This window comes from Callorhinus ursinus, unplaced genomic scaffold, assembly GCF_003265705.2.
Source record: "Callorhinus ursinus isolate GAN/ISIS: 27379988/994484 unplaced genomic scaffold, GSC_fseal_2.0 scaffold74, whole genome shotgun sequence".
NCBI classification, from domain to species: domain Eukaryota; kingdom Metazoa; phylum Chordata; class Mammalia; order Carnivora; family Otariidae; genus Callorhinus; species Callorhinus ursinus.
In genome coordinates this window covers 708,314-723,211 of record NW_027397136.1, presented here as the reverse complement: position 1 = coordinate 723,211, position 14,898 = coordinate 708,314, and the positions used below count along the sequence as shown (strand labels likewise).

Here is a 14,898-nt window from a genome sequence, read left to right as displayed (position 1 = left end):
TTTCCAGAAATTTGACTACAGAGTATAGCTTTCCTCCTATCCATTTTGTGAGAAATGTCCTATAATCATGTTCTGTACACATGACATCTGTTGCAGGATTTTGTTAGCAATCTACATTTTTCTTAGAGATTCAGAAAGCTGTTTTAGGTTTACCTATCTTCATTTCCCTGTTAAGTACTAACAATTAAGGTGCCTCAGCATTGGGAATATAGAATCATTTTAAGCCTATGTGGACTTGTACTACCCTCTACTGGTGATTTTATCCTGTAGAGCTCCATATCCAGTACAGTATTTATATATTTTTTAACTAAATAAAACTTAAAATTCAGTTCCTCAGTCATACCAACCTTATTTTAAGTACTTAGTAGCCACCTGTGGCTCATGGCTGCCATGTTGTACAGTGACAGTACAGGACATTTTCATTCTCACAGAACGTTCTATGGAACAGTACGGCTAAAGATAATTGAAAACAAACAAGACCATAGAGAATGACCTACACGATTCAGGGATACAAACAGCAATGATACTTAACACTGTTGTGCTGAACACTTTTGAAATTTATAATTTAATCTTCAATATCCCTGTGAGGTAGGCATTATTTATAGCCCATTTTACAGGAAATTTAATTAACTTTCTGAGGTCACATGGTAAGAGGCAAGCCTTGATAGGGGCAGTCTGACATTAGAACCTGTGTTCTTAACCACTGCCTTACAGGAGGTTAAATTAAATATGCCTTAGCTTCATTATAGCCCTGATCAGGGAGGAGGACATCTCTATATAGAATCCCTATAGTTTGGGGGGGGGGTATTTAACTATTAACACTTGACTCCTCTGTTTGATTTCCAAAAAGCTGTTTTGAAACCTATTATTTTCCTGTTATATAGGATGTTACCATTACATTGGGTTCCTATATTATCATTTTTCCCCCTCTGTACCAACACCCCTACATTCTAGTCTTCCTTTACTCAGTAGAGTAACTTTGTCCCATTGAAACAAACACACTCCTTGTATTACATTAATTGGGTCTAACTTTTGGGGGAAGCACAGAACAATTTTGGACGTGTCTTTGTTTTAATTGGTTCCTCCTTTTCCTGTTTTTCAGTGAAAAGCAGGAAGAAAACTCCTTGGCATCTGAACCACTGACAAGAAATGGTAATGACTTTTGTTGGAGTTTAGAAAAGATTAAGTAAACATGATTGGTTTATATTATGGTGGGAACTCACTTTTCAGAGTCCTGCAGAGCATTTAAGATGAATGCAACATAGTGCACCTGGGTGGCTCAGTCATTAAGCATTTGCCTTCGGCTCAGGTCATGATCTCAGGGTCCTGGGATCGAGTCCCACATTGGGCTCCCTGCTCGGCGGGAAGCCTGCTTCTCCCTCTCCACTCTCCCTGCTTGTGTTCCCTCTCTCATTGTATCTCTGTCAAAAAAATAAATAAAATCTTAAAAAAAAAAAATGAATGCACTATAGCCTCGTTAGCCTCCGTGCCCTTCTTCAGTTCTCTCTGTCACACTTCATCTGTACCCGTTTCTCCATCTCATTGATAACTGGAGATCTTCCCTTGTGTCCTCTGACCTTGGCACAGTAGGATGGACACCAAACACTTGGATGAATGAGCAGCTTCTCAAAGAGCTTTTTAATGTAAAATGCTGTGTAAGGGAGTGTATTGGTTTCCTAAGCTAGATTTCAGTTCTTTAATCCAAATTGCATAAAACTGGCAGAGGGGGTAGTACCACTTTACAGTATGTCAACATAAATGAGACAAGGAATACTCTGCAGAAGCTCAAATCAAAACCATTTGAATAAAAAGTGTATTTAAGCATTTCTAGGATATTAAAATCTGTAATTACAAAGGTCACAATAGTTAGATTTGTATTGCTCTTAGGCATTCTTAATTTTTAGGTGTAAATGGTAGTAACAGGAAAATCAAAATTATACATTATCAACTTTAAAATCCTTTTTTTTCCTAGAAAAAAAAAGATGTATTTATCTGACAGAGACACAGCAAGAGAGGGAACACAGGCAGGGGGAGTGGGAGGTGGAGAATCAGGCCTCCCGCAGAGCGGGAAGCCCCATGGCGAGGCTTAATCCCAAGACCCTGGGATCATGACCCCCAAGCCGAAGGCAGATGCCCAACGACTGAGCCACCCAGGCGCCCCTAAAATCCTTTTTTTATGGATTCCATGGTTTTCATAATGACCTAGGGTGGAAATTGAGGATAAATAGAAAAAAGGTCCTAGTGGGATCTATCTAATTAAGCCATCCTTTTCGTTATTAGAGTCCCAAGGGCCAGGTCAAGGCACTTGGTGGCTCCTGTGCCAAACAGAAGAAGAATGGAGACAGGTCACTGAGAGTTTTCGGGAGAGGACCTCCCTTCGAGAACGGCAGCTCTATAAGCTCCTCAGTGAGGACTTCCTGCCCGAGATCTGCAACATGATTGCCCAGAAGGTATGCAAACGGATGATTCCTCCCCTCTGCATTCTTTAAGGATGATTCATAGAATTTTTGAGTGTATTTCCACTGTCTCCTGGAAGTGGTACAAGCCTTCACTCTCATCTGGAGTGTTAAAATGGGACCTTATGCCACCCACTCTGCTTCACTGTGGATATTCTCCTTACCCCACGAAGTCCTCCGTGCCTCCCACTCCCTAGTACTTAGAATGGCTTTTCACAGTCTGGAACCAGCTTTCCTTCTCCCATAGCATTCCCCAGGAAATGTTCCCAGAGCCCCCAGTATGTCTCCTATCACCCTGTGCATACTTCTCTCTATATGCTGCTTTTTGGAGGTGGGGGTAAAGGAATCCTCTCTCCCACTAAGCAGCAAGCTCTGAAGAGTATTTGTCTCTGTAGTTGCAATGCTAGCTCTGCCCAGCTCTGTATGTAAGCTGTGTGTGCTGCTTTCTCCAGCTTCAGCACCTGATATTTTCATAAACCACATGTTCTATATTTTCAGCCAGTATACAGCCCCATGTGTGCCTTCTTCGAGCATCTTTCCCCCTGCACTTCTCTACCCATTTGAATACTACTCTCCATAAGCTGTCCCTTGTTTCTCCCAATTTTAAGATTTTCTTCCCTAACATGTTTTCTCATTACCTAATTCCATTTTTATTTGTTTAAGCCTTTTTGGATTAGGCACCATGTGTTACCATTTGAAACCCCACAGCACCTAATGTAATGCCTTTTCTATGGTGGATGCTCAATAATAATTCACTTTGCTTATTTCAATAATTCTAATACTTTTGATGCACATGTTAGTAGAAACACAAATTTGACCACCTGCCAATGAAATCTGTAGAGAAAGTGTAAATTAATTGCTGCAGTACCTCCAAGGAAAAACAAAGTAAGAGATACATTAATTTGTTGTGAATCCAGTGATATGTATAACTTTTAAGTAGGTTGATGCTTTGAAAGGATAATTGTCGAAAGTCACCATGCTCTAATAGTAGGATCTTATAAATAGTGCTTCAAGAATTGTATTTTCATGGATGAGCAGAAAAAAATCTGCATTTCCCCATTAACATACTTAATTCTATATACTATAATTACACTTAAGTTTTTGTGATCTGCAACCCACCATGCCAGTTTTTCCAGGAATCGCAGCACATAATCTGATTTTCTTAAAGTATTATGTTGAGATGGTTTTTATAACTTTACATGCATAACATGGTATATGACTTTATTGATACAACTAATAGAGCACATTAAATCATCTATAAGGTATATGCCCAATCTGCGTAAACCTTTTATAATTTCTTTCCTTTTTTTTTTTTTAAAGATTTATTTATTTTAGAGAGATTGTGCACAAGTGGGGAGGGTGGCAGAGGGACTGAGAGAGAGAATCCCAAGCAGGCTCCCCACTGAGTTCGGAGTCTGATGTAGGGCTCCATCCCAGGACCCTGAGGTCATGACCTGAGCTGAAATCAGGAGTTGGACACTTAACTGAGCCACCCAGGTGCCTCTGCTTTTTTACTGCGGTATTCAACCTAAGATTTTTTTGAATAGGTAAGGGGAAAAGGGGAAAAAAAAATCTTAAAGCAAAAAACGGATGGTTTTGATGCAAAAAAATTCAAGGGTTGATTCTTTTCAAGAGAATAAAAAATTAAAAATAAGGTACCCCTTAAGTATAATTCTGAAGGAACATGAAATTACAAGCTGAACAATAATAACAATAATGATAATAATAATAGATTTGGTATTTTGTTTTTTAAAAGATGTTATTTAAGAGAGTGAGAGAGAGCGTGTGCATAAGAGCAGGGGCAGAGGGAGAGGGAGAAGCAGACTCCCCTGCTGAGCAGGGAGCCCAACATGGGGCTCGATCCCAAGACCCTGGGATCATGACCTGAGCTGAAGGCAGATGCTTAACCGACTGAGCCACCCAGGCGCCCCAGATTTGGTATTTTTAAAGGTGTATATTGCTCTAAATTTGCAAACCTCAGTGAAATGGGGTATTGATTACAAAAGTAAGGTAATCTAAATTGTGCAGTAGAAATCTTAGCAGACCAGTAAGTAGGGGGGGGGAATTGTCACAAAAGGATGCCATCAAGAGCTCCAGAATATTTGGATTTATTCATAGGTAAATTTTCTAAACCTTCAAGAAAAGGTAACTTCCAAACATTTCCAAAATGAAGAAAGAAATGGGTAGCTCCCCTTGCTCATTCAGATATACGTGTCGTAGATTTCTCTTCCTCATATAATTGAACACACCCTCTTCATTCAGTAGTATAAATGTCAAGTCCTTAATGCTAACAAGTAAAAGCCAAAAGAATAATAATTCATAACCCATCATAGTTAAACCTGAGCTCCTGATACTGATAACATTGTCTTGGAAGTTTTATCCAGTATAAATATGCAACCAAAAAGAGTAAGAGGCAAAATATTAGAATATTTTGCCTAGAAGAATATGATGAATCTGCACTTAGAAGTCTAATAATTAGAAGTTAGTGCTATGTAACTACACTTCCTGCATCAGAATCACTTTGCACACTTATTTTAAAAGCTCAAGATTCTTGCCTGTACCACTCCCAAACTCTGTCAGTATTGTTAAAAGTGTTATCGGTTAATATGTAGTTGTAGGAACTCTTTAGGTGATTCTATGCATAGTGAAGTTTAAAGATCACTTAAAATAATCCCATTTACAGTAGCAACAAAACATTTTCTGTGAAACTAACTCAAGTTGTACATAGTAGATAAGAAAGAAAAAGCAAAAAACTGTTAGTAGATACATACTTTTTATATGTCATGTAAATATGTGAAGATCTTTCTGTTCCTGGAAGGAAAGAGTAAGTTTAGATATCAATATTCACCAAGATGAATTGAGATTTATTGTAACCTTAGCCAAATCCCAAGATAATAAAAATTTTCCTCCAAAATATCAGGTGGTAAGTATTATAAGGTGTTAGGAGCAGTTGGAGGACAAGCCCTGTGTATTCTCACATAAATCTGCATATTGGAAGCATTCTGTCAGGACCTTCATTTAATAGACCAGCTTATCATAAATGATGTGCTTATGGCAGTACAAATGTATCAGCTCCTCACAGTCTTTGCTGAATTTGGCATTCAGCAGTTAAGGTATATGTTCATCAGTAGTTAATAGTGTTTTTACAAACCTGTTTGCATCCATTGTACTTGTTACAGTAATTACAGAATTAAATATGTGAAACCAATAAAATAGCATAAAAATTTCTTTTTTCTTTTTTTTAAAGATTTTATTTATTCATTTGAAAGAGAGAGAAACAGAGCACAAGCAGGGGGAGAGTCAGGGAAAGAGGGAGAAGTAGGCTCCCCGTGGAGCTGGGAGCCTGATGTGCTCGATCCCAGGACCCTGGGATCATGACCTGAGCAGAAGGCAGATGCTCAACCAACTGAGCCACCCAGGTGCCCCTCTAAATTTCAATTTTTTATTAGTAAAATGAAAGCTCTAACTTCACAGAAGTTTTTATGGGAGTTAAAGGAAACCATGTCAGTGTACCTGGCATAGTACTTAGTTACCAGTAGTCACTTGGTCCTTCCCATTGTTTTTGGCTGTGGATAATTGGTTAGAAACCTCGGTAGAAAACTAAATCCACATTTCTCACCAAAATAAATGCAAGTCCAAAGAGAGTTAAAACATAAAATAGGAGCTACTGTGTGGCTCAGTCGTTAAGCGTCTGCCTTCGGCTCAGGTCATGGTCCCAGGGTCCTGGGATCGACCCCTGCATCGGGCTCCCTATTCAGGGGGAAGTCTGCTTCTCCCTCTCCCACTCCCCCTGCTTATATTCTCTCTCACTGTGTCTCTCTCTGTTAAGTAAATAAAATCTTTAAAAAAAGATATAAATCTTGAAAGGTAATGATAGTCCCCTAAACATTGAAATAATAAAAGAATCAGAAAACCTGCTTTGACCATGTAACAGTTAAGCTTTTATGGTAAGCTTTGAACGAGGATATAAGCTAGTAAAAGTATTTGTTGCTAATGTTACAAGCTGTAATATTTAGACAACTTAATTAGATCTTTAACAAACGAATTGACTAAGAGGACAGATAATTCATACAAGAGTATATAGTAAAGTTGTAGGGGAACAAATTCATCTTCTGTATCAAGAATACCACCTCCCACATTAGTAATTTTTGTCTGATTTGGCAAAGTTTGGGGTCAAGGGTCAAGTTGGTATTGGCCTCTGCTGCTAGTATGGTAAACTGCCACAATACCTTGGGGAGTTCCATGGTAAATTTTCACATTTATTTAAAATGAAGAGCTCTTCCTCTTGGGGTCTTGAAGCTCATAAAGGAGTTGCTCATAGGCGTATTTGAGGAAACTGCTGTGGTAGCTTTTATGAAAAAGAGGGTCATGACACACTGTTGTGTGTGTTGTCAAAGTTGACAGTTGGATTCCTTGCATTTGTACTGAGGCCTAGTCAATCTCCTAACACGAATGCTTTCTAAAGCTTCTCTTTAAATCTACCAAAATTGCTTTGCAGTATTTTTAGGTTGTATAAACCACACCATTTTGTCATCTGATTTTTTTTTTTTCTGTCCTTTGTGCCTTTACCTCGTTGATTCTTCAAGTCTGAAGACTTTGGTTTAAGTGGTGCCAAAACCAAACCTGGGTGATGCGGATACTGGTATTGAAGCCACAAAATTACTGAACTGCAAAGCCTTTGCTGACCACCTCAATATAGGTTACAGTGGTGAAGCTATGGGGCTTATTCCACAAAAATTCCAAATCTTACGCTGACCTTAAATAATTGCTTAGTCTTAGATAATTTACAAGACTCCTTTCTTGAAATGTCCTATAATGATTGCCTTCAAGCTCTTAAATTTTCTCAAGGCTCTCATCTTCTCAGGCAAGCACTCTTGATTTCTAGTCACTGAGTCTGTTTCCCCACTTCTCTCTTGCTATTTGATTCTCAGCCTGGGCAGCTCCTCTCACTTCTCACTACTGCCACTGAACTGCCTTGTAAAGGGGGGGAGTTCTACCTCCAGCTGCTCATAATGCCCTCATTCAGAGCCATTCCCTTCAGTGGAATGTGGTAAAACATGGCTTTCCCTTAATAATTTGAAACAAAACATTTTTTTTTAATGTTTAAGCAGTTAAGGGAGTTTTCTGCTAGTGTTAAAGATTGACAGAGGAGACCCTTAGTGTCTATCAGTTTTTTTGTTTTATTTTTTTAAGAGAATAAACTGACTTGTTACCTTCTGGAGTGGAATAGTCATTTTTACTGACTGTCCAAAGGATGCCTTTGGCTCTCATCTTAGGTAAAGCCATCACCTGTGTGCCTTAAAGGCCACTCTTCTTCTGGCAGCAGCAGCAGTAGCTGAGAACACCCTAATCTGTCTTTTCCTTTCTTTTCCTCACTTCTAACTATAGGGAAAGCGTCCACAGCGCACAAAGGCAGAGTTGCAACCTAGGTGGATGTCTGACCACCTGTCCATCAAATCCATGAAGCGAGAGGTGAGTGTGTGTGAGAGTAGAGAGGAATTTTCAGTGTTCAAAAGGATTGCTCCATTTTATTTCGGTACTCCTTTTATTCCTACTTTTTAATTTAACTTTGCCTCAGTTTTTAGATCCCAGACCTTTATGGAGCATTCCTATACGTAAGATGCATTTTTAGAAAGGGAAGCAATTTAAAAAGTATGACATCAGGTTGTGCTCTTTTGGATCTTACAGTTAATCTCCTAGGATGATAAATAATGCCCATATTAAATCTAATAGAAATGAGAAGGATAAATACTATAATAGATGTATATGTAGTAGAAGTTCATGAGTGCAAAGATGGAAGATATTAGTGGTGGGCAAAGAAAGGGGAGCTGGGACAAGCAGAGCTATATTTCTCCCAAACCTTGCAGGATAGCTAAGATTTTGGTGGTGGAAGAGTAATATACAAGAGTAATATAAACAAAGCACAGAGGCAGATGGGTATATCCTATGGTCAAAGAACAGTTTATATTTGGATTTGTGTCTGGCATATAAGATATGTTGTAATATATAGTGGAAGAAAATGCTGAAACAATCAGATTTTGGAGCCCCCTAACTATCAAGCTTATCTTCAATAGGCAGGCAGTAGTAGTAAGTGAGTTTATGTCATTGGATCTTTGTTTTAAGAAGGTACCTCTCTGGTTACAACCATGATAAATGATTTTTAAGGAAAAACTGGAAAGTAAGAAATCATTTAGTGATAATATACTTGCAGCAGGAAAGAGCAGTGGGGTCCCTGCTGTTGGAAATGTGGGTCTAAAATGGAGGAGATGATGGGGGTGGGGTGTGGCAGGAGAGGTCATTAGAGAACGGTTGGTGTGAGGGTCAGGTTGCAAGTGGATGAGTAGTGAGTAAAAGTTCTCATGGATTATCCTGTTGTGGTTTTGAGAAGTACGACAATGAAAGAAAACAAATCATGAAAAAGTAAAGAGGAAGCAGGATTGAGGAGAGCTTGTGGCAGTTTCCTTAGTGCTATGTAGGTGGAATAAAGTTATCAGGAACTGGAGGTGTCGCATGGACATGACACCTGGAGGTGTCGCATGGACATGAAAGATGTCCATGAATGAGAAAGGGAATGCATGTGGCTGAGTCTGATAAGATGACGTGCCAAAGAGGCAGGGTCTTGCCAGGGAATAGAGTTGCTCCCATTTCTCAAGTCAAACACACAAACTTTTGATGGGGCAGGAAGATATTAGGAGTTCCTGTTGCATGTTCCGCTGTCCTCTGAAGGTGGAGATAGGGCATCAGGTAGGAGTGGAGATCTAATGAAGACACAATATTTGGGTCAGCAACTAATGTATTAAAAAAAGGGTTTTCCCGCACCCAGGAGCCAGCTATGTTTGGGTATTTTCATTTTGTAACCTAGAGTAGTTAAATGACTTTAGCATCACACGTGGAGGAAGGGACAGAATTAATACTTATATTTACTGAGATTTAAAAATTAGCAAGATGGTAATGGAATGAGGCCCAAGGATTGCAGGTGTTGCCATACTGGATGCTAGAAGTCAGGTAGGAGAGGGAGCTGAAGGGTGGAGCCAGGAAGAAGGGAGAGGCGGTATTAGTGGAAGCGCGAACTCTCCAGATCCCTCTGCCCGTTCTCTGAAGTTTCTAGGAGGCACCTCGTGCTCAGGGTCCTCCGTCCTCTTAAGACCTCCGTTTCCTCACTCTTCCTTCGCTGGAGGATCTTCTCTGTTGCTGCTAATCTCACTCTCGAGTCCAGTCTCTGTGCTGGCCAGTTCTCATATTCTGTGTACTTTTCAACCTTTTAACTACTTTTAGCCTTATGTTTCATCGAATATTACATAGTTTAGTGGTCTTAGAAAGTATGGCACCTTCTTAGTGCCTCAGGGTGATGTTTTCATGACTCTTAAACTGAAGTGACAACATGGTCGTTTATCACAGAGATCTTGTCGTTAATTAAGTGTATTCTACCTTGAGCCTAAAGAAAACAAAAAGTTAGTTTATAAATTTTTATTTACTTAAATACATTTGCATGTATCCTTTATTTCTCATTTTTAGCTCATAGATGTGTTCTTGCCAGTAGATAAATTGCCCAACACTTAATTACCTTTGGATTGACAATTCTGTAATGACTGACTGCAGTCTCCCCAGTCTCTTGTTTCCTATAGCAGTCATTGGCTTTGGAATGGCTTTTGCTAATTGGTATTCAGCCATAGTTCTCAAATGGTTTTCTAGTTCCTTTTGTTTTGTTGTGTCCTCTCCACTTTTCTTCAATACCTTGACAGTTAACGCCTCCTTGAAAGTTCTCTTTCCTATTTTCTGTTCATTGCCCTTGACTGAGTCCTAAATGCCCTAGCGTACATTGCAGATTGCATAGTAATCTGAATACAGACCAACGTGGCTGTAAGCAAAGCTTAGCTGCAGACACTAAAATTTCTTCTTTCAGTTATTCTTAGCAGTGTTCCTCTTTTTTTCTGCTGTCTTTAGTTTTAGATATAACTAACCATGGTATTGCAGAGATCCTGAATATCTGCTCCAATACCCAATTATCCTAGAGAAAACTTAGATGTGGCATGAGTTTTGTGCATTTGTTTAAGCAGCAGAAAATCTTCAGGCCATTAAAGGCTTATAGGCAGGGTGTATGACCTATATTGGTCACCCAGGAGTCCAATCTTTTTGCCTCGAAAAGTCTTTTAATTGTGACTCCTGGGGAAATATGAGCGAAGGGAGGTAGTCTTTCTGAACTTTGGGATTAGGGCTGCATTGGTTATTTTTGTCAGGAGACTCTGGACATTGCTGTTGCTAGGGAGCTCTTTGTGGTAGTATAGTCTCGAGTGTGCTGCTAAAGTTGGCAAGGGTGCTAGGGTGTCTGGTAACCTGCCCTGGGTGAGGAGGGAGCACGGAAGGGGAGTCCTGGGCACCGCTTCAACCAGATTCTATTTATAATACTTTAGAGGGTTTCAAAGTAGTGTTTCTAATTAGCTTCTCATTAAAATCCCTCCTTGATTCTAGCATGTCTCTTTATTAATCTATAAAAGATGTAGATACCACCTGGTTTACAACTGACCCCTTTTAAAGAAAAAAAAAATTGCAGTGCCAAACAGTGTAAGAATTTTTTTTTTATCTTTTCAGTTTTTTGTTTTGTTTTTGTTCATTTGGGTGTACTTGTTCTTTAAACTATTAAAGTTTAAAACACTACCAAAAGTGTCTTCAGGCAGTGAATCCTGTCTTTTAGTGGTATGTTCATTAACACTGCTGGAAATCAGAACAGTAACTTTTAAAACACTCTTGATGCACTTGGATGTTTTTTTCAGGTGTATATGATGCAATTTATATAAAATAATAATTGTTGAGAATTCACATCAGATAAGAACCGCTGAAATTATAACACATGATGAAAGAGAACCTCATACCAATTTACATTCCCACCAACAGTGCATGAAGCTTTCCTTTTGTCTACATCCTTGCCAACACTTGTTACTTCTTGTCTTTTTAATGATAGCCAATCTAACAGGTGTGAAGCAATATCATCTCACTGTGGTTTTGATTTGCATTTCCCTGATGATGAGAAATGTGGAACACCATTTCGTGTACCTGTTGACCATCTGTGTGTCTTCTTTGGAAAAATGTCTATTCTGGTCCTCTGCTTATTTTTTAAATTAGATTGGTTTTCTGCTATCGATAAGTTTTTTAAGATGCCATAAATTTAAGTTAGTTATTGTATCTTATGTGCTTAGCATAAATATTAATGTATTGGGGATAAAAAACAACTAAATAGATACATATTGTATGACTCCATTTATGTGAGATATCCAGAGCAAATAAATCCACGCAGAGAGCAGATGGGTGGTTGCCAGGAGCTAGAGGAGTAGGGAGTAAGGACTGGCTCCTTAATGGATTCATTGTTTTCTTCTGGGGTGCTAAAAATGTTTTGCAACCTAGTGTAGGTGTGCTTATACAACACTGTGAATGTACTAAATGCCACTGAGTTACATGCTTCAAAATTGTTAATTTTATGTGAATTTCACTTGAAGTTTTAACAAAAAACTATATGAGCAAGTTTTACATGTTTTTAAATGATGTAGGGCCTCTGATTTAACAGCAATTTTTTACATCTATACTTATCCTGAATTTTAAGATTCCTGCTTCATTGTTACCAAAATAAACTATTTATAATCAGTTTTTAGTACCTCATCTTAAAAATTGAAAAGTTCTAACCTTTGGGTACTTTAACATATTTTAGACTTTTAACAGGGAACATATAGCAGAGGGAGTAAAAAGTTAAATAAAAATTAGATCATTTTAGAGTATGTCCTACTAGTTCATTTCTCCAGTTTACTTGGGAAGGAGTTGTTCTGAGTCCAAAAGAATTTAAGTGCTCTTATAGAAAATTTGAGGGAATATATTAGCATACTGTGGAAGACCTAGTGATCTCACAATTCACAAATCATCACTCCTACATTTTTACCTATTTGCTTCAGGCCCTTTCTCTATGCATTTATTACAAAACTGGCATCTTATTGAATATTAATTTGTCGTCTGTGTTTTTCATTTAACATTGTGAGCATTTTCATATTTCGTTAAAAAATTCCTCAGAACTACAACTTCTGTTGGGGCACCTTGGTGGCTCAGTTGGTTCGTTTCTGCTCAGGTTGTGATCTCATGGTCTTGAAATCAAGCCCTGTGTCAGGCTCAGGGCTCAACCGGGAGTCTATTTGAGATTCTGTCTCCTCCTCCATCTGTCCCTCCTCCTGTGCACCCTCACACTCTCTCCCCCTCTCTCCCTATTTCTAAAATAAATAAATCTTAAAAAAAAAAAAACTTCTCTTGATTTTATAGTGATGACTACGTAATTTTACTTATTATTAAACATTTAGTATATTTATAAGTTTTCACCATTTTAAATAATGTTGACTCAAACCTTCTTAGAGAAATATCTTTGCCTGCCTATCTCATTTTTACAATGAAGTCATGAAAGTGTAATTGTTTAGGGTTCTTAATATATATATTAGGACAAATAATATATTTATATAAATATATATAAAAATATACATATATATTATACAAATTGTCCTCCAGAAGACCTGTGCTGCAACAGATAGCATTCATTTTACCACATCTTTACAAATGTATCACTTCTAATCTTTCACATTTTGTAAGTGAAAAGGCTATTTTACATTTCTTTTTGATCATGGACAGTGGTTTTTATCTCCCGTGAATTTTGTATTCATGTTCAATCTGTTTTGGGGGGGCTGTTGTTTGTTAACTGATTTGTGTTGGGGGTTTTTTGAGAGAGGGAGCTTGTGCAAATGGGGCCCCTCCACAGGGAGCCCAATGCAGGAGTACACCCTGAGATCATGACCTAAGCCGAAACTGAGTTGGACACTTAACTGAACCACCTATTGTTAATTGATTTGTAAGGCATCTATACATATTAAGAATAATAAATTGTCATATTTGTTGCAAAAATAATTATATAGATATTCTTGAGATTTATTTAATTATCTTTTTTTTTTCCTTTCCCCCCTTCCATTGACTTCAAACATGAAACACCTCCCGTTTATTTACAGATGACTCCTTGGTGACTTAATACTTCCATTCACATTAGCTTGAATTTCTTTAGTCCTTATTAAAATGCTGACTATTTAATATCCCCTTGTACTGGTTGAAAGAAGAATATTTCACATGTTCTCACCTGTCCTTTGAAGGAAAGGGCAGAATATACATCATTATTATTATTTGTATGTAAATAACTTACAGCCTGTACACCTGTTTTTCCTCTCTTTTTTCATTGCATCTGACATACATGTAGAAAGTACTACGATTTTACTGGGATGAAATAATTCCTTTGACCAGGCTTAGCTTTCCTCTGTCTCCTCCCCTTACCCCTGCTTGGAGTCACTATATAACTGAAAGGGGGCAAAGGCAATTTGTTTTGGTTTGTTAAATAGTTCCTAATAACTTCTGAGCTTGGTAAAAGTGTTACCAAAAAGTTGGAATAATGAAGGACTTGTGGGGTGGGGGTACTTGTGTAATGGAGAGAAGATGCTTAAATAGCATTTAGGAGGCACTAGCTAGAGTTACATTCCTCAGAAGAATTTTCCTTAATGTCAGTAGACTCCCCATTTCAGAAACAATATCTAGCATATCTAAACTGCCTGTTCTGGTTATAGGATAAAGATTCTAGGGAACTTTCTTTAGTTTTTCAGTGTTAGGTGTGTGATGATGGTTTTTGGTTTTTTTGTTGTTTTTTTTTTTTTTTTTGGTTTATCTGGGTGTTTTTTGGTTTTTTTGTTTTTTCATTTTCATCTCCTTTCTTACTCATTTCAGATTTTTACCTTGTAGTAACAAACTCTTTTAAACTGAAGCTCATAGGATTTGAAAGGTCAAGTGACTTTAGGAAGGTTTACTATCTAGGCAAGACCACTTCCAAATGCAGACTCAAATGAGAATCTGAACTTGGTTCCAAAGACCAGTTTCCGTGTTCAGTGAAGACTTGTAAATGACTTGGAAATGTCAATCTATGTTAGTCTCTTCTCTCCTCTTTAAGACCACTTTTGTAATTTCCATGGTATAAAACCTTTGAAAATTTATCTAGCAGGTCTTCTTCCTACCAAAAAGATCTGTGAAGAAGAGCTTCACATTCCTGATTAAGGTTATCTAAAATGGGATAATTAATATTATCTTTTCTATTAGGGTATTGTGAATTCTCCCTTTTTTTTCTGGCTTTTTTTTTTTTTTTTTTTTAAGATTTTATTTGACAGAGGGGCGCCTGGGTGGCTCAAATGGTTAAGCGTCTGCCTTCGGCTCAGGTCATGATCCCAGGGTCCTGGGATCAAGTCCTGCATCGGGCTCCCTGCTCAGTGGGGAGCCTGCTTCTCCCTCTGCCTCTCTCTCCCTCTCTCTCTGTCTCTCATGAATAAATAAATAAAATCTTAAAAAAAAAAAAAAAGATTTTATTTGACAGAGAGAGGCACAGTGAGAA

The 14,898-nt window shown here is 38.1% G+C and overlaps 1 protein-coding gene across 2 annotated transcripts in view; it reads left to right on the top strand.

The window, feature by feature from the left end:
* Positions 1-14,898, top strand: part of CECR2 (CECR2 histone acetyl-lysine reader) — a 173,345-nt gene that overhangs the window by 129,907 nt on the left and 28,540 nt on the right. The window contains exons 6-8 of one of the 2 annotated variants that reach the window (XM_025851890.2): positions 1,103-1,152; positions 2,281-2,450; positions 7,845-7,928. In XM_025851890.2, coding sequence (XP_025707675.1) covers positions 1,103-1,152; positions 2,281-2,450; positions 7,845-7,928 — 304 coding nt within the window. The remainder of the gene's footprint in view (positions 1-1,102; positions 1,153-2,280; positions 2,451-7,844; positions 7,929-14,898) is intronic. The other variant, XM_025851891.2, reaches the window with a different exon arrangement.